General features: G+C 49.2%; 1 protein-coding gene across 1 annotated transcript; it reads left to right on the top strand.

Moving 5' to 3' along the window:
- Nucleotides 1–286: 286 nt before the first annotated feature.
- On the top strand, nucleotides 287–7,251 carry LOC130106673 (inositol hexakisphosphate kinase 2-like). Its single transcript, XM_056272878.1, has 5 exons — nucleotides 287–1,030; nucleotides 4,483–4,714; nucleotides 4,837–5,000; nucleotides 5,169–5,344; nucleotides 5,440–7,251. The coding sequence occupies exons 1-5, from the start codon at nucleotides 817–819 to the stop codon at nucleotides 6,043–6,045; spliced, it is 1,392 nt and encodes a 463-aa protein (XP_056128853.1). The 5' UTR covers nucleotides 287–816; the 3' UTR covers nucleotides 6,046–7,251.
- The last annotated feature ends 531 nt before the right edge of the window (nucleotides 7,252–7,782 follow it).

Genomic DNA, 7,782 nt, shown 5'->3' with positions numbered 1-7,782 from the left:
ACAAGCGTGTTGTTTGCAAACACTTGCACGTTTTTTTTTCCTTTTTTTATCATTTTCCCCTCCCTCGCTGTTTTGCACGGAAATGGGAGATTAGAGACGACAAGCTGAAACGCTAAAAAACAAAGCCTCGCGGCTTCTAGTGAATATTTGCGTGTCCTCTTCAAGAGCGGATGGCATATGCGCACTGTAACCGGAATGCCTTGGAAGCGCCTTGGGAATGGCTCCCCCCCCCCCCCTTCGCCTCGTGGATTCTCCTTGTTTACCATCCCCCTGTTTTCTCTCTTCCTCTTTGTTTGCACGATCCGCTTGATCCTGTCCCGGGAGTTCTGCCCCGCCCAGTGACAGACGCGGCTCTCTGATTGGCCGTCGCCGGGGGGCGTGGTCAAACAACTGGCGGAGATGACTTTGTCGTTCGGATAGCCGCACGAACGCCAGTATTGGGAGCAACCGGAGACGAGTGGGAGCGAGCCTCGTCCGCGCGCCGACGACGTTTTAATTCCCCTAAAAGCGGTCAAAATAGGCTTTGCCATAAACGCCGTCTCCGCGGAGAGTACCTCGACTCAAAGGGCTGTTCTCGCACCCTTCCGTCGGACCGAAAGCGTGGAGGAATCTTAAAGGATTTTCTCTTCGCCCGTTTCTCCTTCCTGTTTTTTGTCCCTTTTGTTTTTGCTGCTGCGCCGGAGCGGGCGACCGGCACTGCCCCCTATTGGTCCCGTGTGGAAACGCAGAACGACAGGGAGCCGAGCCGGCGGCCTAGCCTCTGTCCTATCCGACGCTGTGGGTCCCACCAGCCGAGCTGTCCGATGCGGAGTGAGGATGAGCCCCGCTCTGGAAGCCCTCATGCAGGCGGACGGTACACCTTATACCGGGAAAGGGGTGATGCTTGAGCCCTTCGTGCACCAAGTAGGAGGCCACTCCTGCGTGCTCCGCTTTGGGGAGCAGACGATCTGCAAGCCCCTCATCCCCCGCGAACACCAGTTCTACAAGAGCCTCCCTCCGGAGATGAGGAAGTTCACCCCTCAGTATAAAGGTATGGGCCCCGTCACGCAACCTGCTGGCATCTTTTTAAATTTTGCAAATACAACACGTGTGTGTGTGTGTGTGTGTGTGTGTGTGTGTGTGTGTGTGTGTGTGTGTTTGAGCGAGGTTGTTTTGTGTGCAGCTTATTTTTCTGTCTTCTCTCTTCACTTCGCCTCTGGTATCTTGCTGTATACTGTTCAGCATGGGCTGCAGGCTGTGTAGCGTCACAAATTGTGCAGTGGGGGGGATGTGGAAGTCGTGCTGTAGAATCCAACTGAGGTTAATTACAGTGAACTGGTTGGTAATGGGAAGTACATCATTGATTTAGACAGTCACGATATGACAAGGCCTAAGTGTCATTCCTTAATATACAGGTGAACGATGAGAAATGATCACGCTGAATTATATTGCTAGTCTCAAAAGACAGATGTGAGAAGACCGTGGTTCTGTGGCGTGAAGGAGATGTCATCAGGTTTGTTGGCTCTGATGGACTTAAAACGGCCTCTAGGACTTGATACCGACACACATGCAATCAAAATGTCTTAGACTACACATAGAAGGTATATTTCACCCTACGAAATGTTCTTGTTCTTGTGTGTCTTCAAGCAGTCTGGGTGTATCCATGCTAGTAAGGGGACACATACATGGCCAGGCTGTTGTGTCAGGAGGCCTTGCTAGGCTGCTATGGTGTCAGGGTGGGATTGAGTTCTGGGAGGATCCAAAATAAATGGGACCGATCATTAAAGGTGAGATGCGGCGCACGGGGAGGCTGCCATGTCTGGTTTTATGTCCTACAGAAATACGCACAAATAAACTCTTAGGGGTCCAAGGGCGCGGGCATGGTGGCACACTGTGGAACGGCACCGTGGAAAGACGAGCCCCAGAACACAGTGGGGTATCGTGTTCTGCACTGGGTCCGGTTTCACAGTGTTCTGTTCGATGCTCTATGCGCTTGGATGTGCAGACACTGACACATAGCTCACCGACGCAGACGTCAACGCTAGCGTGGTCGTGTGACGAATGGAAAGCACAAGTGGGGGAATCTGACTCCTTAGTAATGCAGTGTGGGGCTAAAAAAAAAGAAGAAGAAGAAGACCTGAGACAGGGAGTGGGGTCTGGAGAGCTCCGGTGCCTCGACAGAATGTTCCTCATCAGCGCCACGCCGCACCTACCTCATATAATACACCTAAATCTCTGAGGAAAAGATTGATTTGGCTTCCTTTTTAGGTCACTTATGAGCGTCCCCCCGGAGGAGTTAAAGTCATGACTCATGTGTTCGCACACGTCCTGGCGCGGTATGACTCTGCGGCTCTGGAGAGGACAGCGTGGTCAGGACAGGGTTAACCGTCTGAGTGTTTTGCGGAATACTGACATCACCGCACATGACATCGGTCGGATTTGCTGCAGAAGAACCATGGGCACTGGGTCTCATGGTCCGCCATGTAACACACCAGCAAAGCAAGGCGTTTTGTGTCGTGCGGGGGAACGTTTGCCATCGCCGAGACGTTATGTGAAGGGAAATCTCATGTGGAAGGAGTTTAGACCGGTTGTGTTGAGTGCATGTTTGAAGTGTAGGGTATTTGTTTTGAATGCCACATATTATCCATATCTCTGTCGGCCCCGTCCTGTCATTCTGTTATCTCCCACCCTCCGTCTTCTGCCCGTGCCAGCTCCTCCGACTGTGACGTACCACACCTCCCCCACTCTGCATGGAGCGCTGCTGCATACAGACCCTTCTGTGGCTTTTTTAATTTGTGTGTGGGGGGGGGGGTACTGTAATGCATATTTGTGGTATGTATAATATCACATTAGGGCTCATAAGTTAATGCTTTACAGTGTGCACACTGTTGAGGTTATCCTTGTGAATCCTCTGGAAACATCTGTGAAACATCTGCCGGCTCCACCTCTTTCACCCGTGTATTTTTAAATTTGCTTGTTTCCTCTCAAAAAGACTTGACTAGAAGTGTACGCCAAACCTGAGAGCGTACAAGCCCAGCTACCCATGAGCACTGTGATATGATGGAATTGTGGCCTATTTGCGAGTTTGTCTGCTGTGGGTGTGTGACCTGTCACAGTTTGTCACGGCGGTGTCCTGTGACTGGAAAGAGTTAACTGCACTTTGTTTTCCCATCATGCAGTTGCTGACAGGAATAAAACTCATATCATCTTTTGATAAGTGATTTTGTGTAGCTGCTCAATAAAGGCATCAGTCCGTCTTACATGGCGTGGTCCTGTGGTATTTCTCGTTTCTGTTTCCTGGTTCGTGAATTATTATAACTCCCGGTGCTTTCCTTTATCTGGAATTTTCTGCCCACGCTGCTTCATGCTCTTTTTGGTCCTTTCCCCGTCTCCCCGTCCTCTCTCATTCGCTCGCTCTTTCATTCGAGCTCATGCCCTCTGTCTGCTTCTATGTCTGTTTGTGTGTGTGTGTGTGTGTGTGTGTGTGTCTGTATGTATCTGCTGCTGCACTAGGAGTGTAAATCACAAGGTTCATCACGGTACGATATGTCGATTCTTTGGACGACGATATGATATTTGCCGATATCAGAAAGTCTGCCACGATTAGATTTCGATTCAATTCGGGGGCTTGCGATTGATATGAGACGATGTCGTTTGTCCATTTAACGCCATTAGTTACACTTATATCAACTCACAAAAGCAACTAAAATATGATTTGACGATTTTATTTCCGAGCTCTTCCAGACGTTAAAATTAAAAACAATATATTATTTTTAATAAAGAATAAAATTAGACCTCCTGTTCACTATGTAGTGCCGCATTCCTCATGTTAAAGTGCAAATGTTTCAATAACTTAAAGAGCCCTTGATGGCCTTTCAGTTATAGACGTACGCCATGCACATCTCTGCTCCATCACCTTGGGTTTATAAGGTTCTGTCTGTGGGCTCGGTGGTTCAGAGATGTTGGGCGCTAAAATGTTCACATCCATTTTCAAGATGATGATGTGGATCGATGTTTTTACTTTGCACCCATGATATTGGATCATCGACCGTTACACCCCTACTCCCTACAGGATGTTTTTAAAGATTGGAAACAGGAAATGGCTGGTAAGAGCTGCTGTCTGAGGTTTCGGCTAAATCGCAACTATAGTAACAAGACTTGGTTAAAACCTAGTACATGGCTGGACCACTACTACATTTATTAAATGGCTGTTTTTGCACAACTACATTTAAAAAGTGGCTGTTTTGACATCGGTTCCGTGAACAGCTGATGACGTAGTAGAAAACTGTTCACACAGCCAATGGGGAAACTCCAACTCAGCCATCGTACCAATGGTGTAACTCTATCACTCACTCGGACATTCACTCGCTCATGGACAACCGAACGTGTGGGGCTGGCCCTGCTGTTGGTTGTCCAGCCAAAAAGACAACGTTCAGCATGTGACACTAAAAACCTCTCTTTTCTCTTTGCTCCTCCATCTCCTCCTCTCTCTCGCTCTCTCAGGCGTAGTATCGGTCAGCTTTGAAGAAGACGAGGAGGGCAACCTGTGCCTCATCGCCTACCCCCTTCACAGTGAGACTGGTGACCTGGAAAACAAGGACCCCTCGGCGGACTGTGAACCCAAAAGCAAGATGCTGAAGTGGAGCAACAAGAAACAGTCCACCCTGTTACTGGAGAACGACAACTACAGCAAAGACAGGGCCCGGCAAATCCGCAAGGAGGACAAAATCATGAGGTGAGGACACATTTGCCTTGGCAAGATGACACAAGTTAGTGACTCTGAAATACACCTGCGGTCCCATTTATTAATGCAAAGTTATCCTCGTAATTCAGGAATATTTCTGTCTTGGTTTCCAGCGTCAGTTACAGTCGTGACGAGCAGCAGCAAGCGGAGGTTCTCTACTACAGTTTAGAGAAAGGCAACGTGGTTTCTCAGATCAAACACAACCCCTGGAGTCTCAAATGTCACCAGCAGCACTTGCAGAGGATGAAGGAAAACTCAAAGCACCGCAACCAATACAGTATCCTTTCACTGGCAGTCGCTAAACCTCTCAGTCTACCTCACACTGCAACAGTTTTCATCCTGTCAAGTATGAGCTAATAGTAGGATCGCTATTAACATGAAGGTGTGCACATTGTGTGTTAGTTTGTAGTCCTCTATTGTTACTTGAGCCTTGACCCTATCACAGAATTCATCCTGTTGGAGAATCTGACATGGCGCTACAGGGTGCCATGTGTGTTGGACCTCAAGATGGGAACACGTCAACATGGGGATGATGCGTCAGAGGAAAAGAAAGCCAATCAGATCCGCAAATGCCAGCAGAGCACATCCTCCTCCATTGGAGTTCGACTTTGTGGCATGCAGGTACAGCACACTTCAACTTTTTACATGTAAACCCTCTGTACTGATGGGTAAATAGTGGAAATCGCATTGCTCATGTTTGTGTATAACCCTTGCAGGTGTACCAGTCGGACTCGGGCCAGTTGATGTTTATGAACAAGTACCACGGCCGTAAGCTGACCCTGCCAGGCTTCAAAGAGGCCCTGTACCAGTTCTTTCACGATGGCCACCGCCTGCGCCGTGAGCTGCTCTCCCCGGTCCTGCGCAGACTCCGGGAGATGCAAGCGGCCCTTGAGGCCTGTGAGTCCTACCGCTTCTATTCCAGCTCCCTCCTTATCATCTACGATGGAGACCCGCCTAGAATCACCACCAGACCCAGACACCGAGGAGGAGAGGAGGGTGATGAGGACGAGCCCTCAGATGAAGAGGAGGATGAGGAAGAGGAGGAAGGAGCCTTTGGTTTTGGGCCCCGTTCCTCGGCGGCGGGGGGCAGTGCCAGCCCGGCCGCTGGAGGAGGCAACAGCAGCAATGGTCGCTCATCCCGTAGCATAGGCGAGGCCAGCAGCCCCTTGGTGGATGTGCGCATGATTGACTTTGCCCACACCACCTGTCGCCATTATGGGGAGGACAGTGTGGTGCATGAGGGAAAGGACAGTGGCTACATCTTTGGCCTACAGAACTTGATCACCATCATCTCCCAACTGGAGGATCACAGTGCCGACTAAAGCCAGACTGGAACCACCGCTGGTCTGAAATTCAAACCTGGGAGTAGCACGCTGAGCTGATAGCCTACTCCGCTGGAGGTGCATTGTCCTAATGCCCATGTCAGGGTCTGACCCTCTTCCCCCTCATGGTGGTGGAGGGGGGATTGGGACGCCACTGGGTCAAAGGAGGGTCGATTATGGTTGCTGCTGTGCCCTCCCTTACCGACTGAGGGACAGGACAGCCTGCGCTCCAAGTTGCACTTTCCCCTGTCTCCGGGACTGCTTTTTTTCTTGTTAGTCAAGCCAGGAGACAAGCTGTGTACTGGCTGTCAACAGACACAGGGACTCCTGTAGCCTCCTAGAACATTCTCCTCCTCTCCTCGTCTCAGGCCGGCTTCTCTCATCTAATCGCTCTCTGAGAGAGTGAGGCAGAGAAAACTGAGCGAGAGTGAGACAGACACATTTTTTTTTAAGCTCAAGTGTAGTTCAAGGAGTCTGACTTGGTGCTTTTGTCTGTGAATTCAAATGGGAGATTCTGGGGAGAATTTTAGACTGCCTTTTCGTTCCCCAGCAGCACAGCCCATATTGGTGTGGGGTGGGGGGGACTACAAAATGCCGACCACAGCTGGCTAGGTCAGCAGCCTTGTAGCAGTTGACAGCGTAACGTTTTGTGTGAGACACTTTGTTTTTGTCTTGGTGTCTCTTAGGACCCTTGTAACAAGCAGGCTTTTTGCATCCGTTGGGGCCCTTGGATTTGCAGCATCACTTCTTTTTCCTGTTTGTGGTGGGAGAACAAGATCATTTAGGTGTAGAAGAAGGGATATGCCTTTTTTTTTTGTTCAACCATCCTTTCCCCCGTGCTATCTTGCATCTAAACGAAATACATTTTGAAAGGGCATTATAAGGGGATAATGTCCTTGTTTTGTCACTTTCGTTGTTTTTGGTCTGATTTTTTTTTTCCTCTTCATTCCTTAAATGGTGACTAAAGAAGAGAATATATTGACAATGACACTAGATACAAATACTGTATAGACTATTTATTTGAGCTATTTGTAAAAATAGAAAAATGAGAAATAAGTCGAGACAAAAACTACATTCCATTTTATGCTCTATATGTTCTGTTCTGATATGAAATAAAGTGAATTTTGTTTTTGCAAGTGCAGATACCTCTCTTGTATACCTGTGTGTCAACGGTGTCTTAGAAAATAAAGACATTTGTGGTAAAAAGCACCGTGTCTTTTTATATGTCCTATGTGTGAAAGGTTTTTTCCCCTTTAAGGGGGAGAAGTAAGCATATACCCAATATATTGGGTAAAAGGGCAGGTGAAATAAGTAGGCAGCATGGTGGCGCAGTCGCCTCACAGCAAGAAGGTTCTGGGTTCGAGCCCTGGGGTAGTCCAACCTTGGGGGTCGTCCCGGGTCGTCCTCTGTGTGGAGCTTGCATGTTCTCCCCGTGTCTGTGGGTTTCCTCCAGGTGCTCCTGTTTCCTCCCATAGTCCGAAGACATGTAGGTCAGGTGAATCGGCCGTACTACATTGCCCCTAGGTAGGAATGCATGGGTGTCGGCCCTGTGTTATGGCCTGGCGGCCTGTCCGGGGGTGTCTCCCCGCCTGCCGCCCAGTGACTGCTGGGATAGGCTGCAGCATCGCCGCGACCCTGAGAGCAGGATAAGCGGTTGGGATGATGGATGGATGAAATAAATAGTCCAGGGGATTCTGGACCACAGTCTGTGTGAATAAGACAAACATGTCTCAGCTC

This window comes from Lampris incognitus, chromosome 2, assembly GCF_029633865.1.
Source record: "Lampris incognitus isolate fLamInc1 chromosome 2, fLamInc1.hap2, whole genome shotgun sequence".
Lineage (NCBI taxonomy): Eukaryota > Metazoa > Chordata > Actinopteri > Lampriformes > Lampridae > Lampris > Lampris incognitus.
Note: the sequence above shows the minus strand (reverse complement) of the source record. Positions and strands in the feature narration are given on the sequence as shown.

What these genes read in the sequence shown, in the direction of transcription:
- LOC130106673 (XM_056272878.1), top strand. Translation starts at nt 817, where the DNA reads ATGAGCCCCGCTCTGGAAGCCCTCATGCAGGCGGACGGTACACCTTAT. An exon ending in GTTCACCCCTCAGTATAAAG is followed by an intron (nt 1,031 to 4,482) that starts GTATGGGCCCCG and finishes TCGCTCTCTCAG; the next exon opens with GCGTAGTATCGGTCAGCTTT. An exon ending in TTCGACTTTGTGGCATGCAG is followed by an intron (nt 5,345 to 5,439) that starts GTACAGCACACT and finishes TAACCCTTGCAG; the next exon opens with GTGTACCAGTCGGACTCGGG.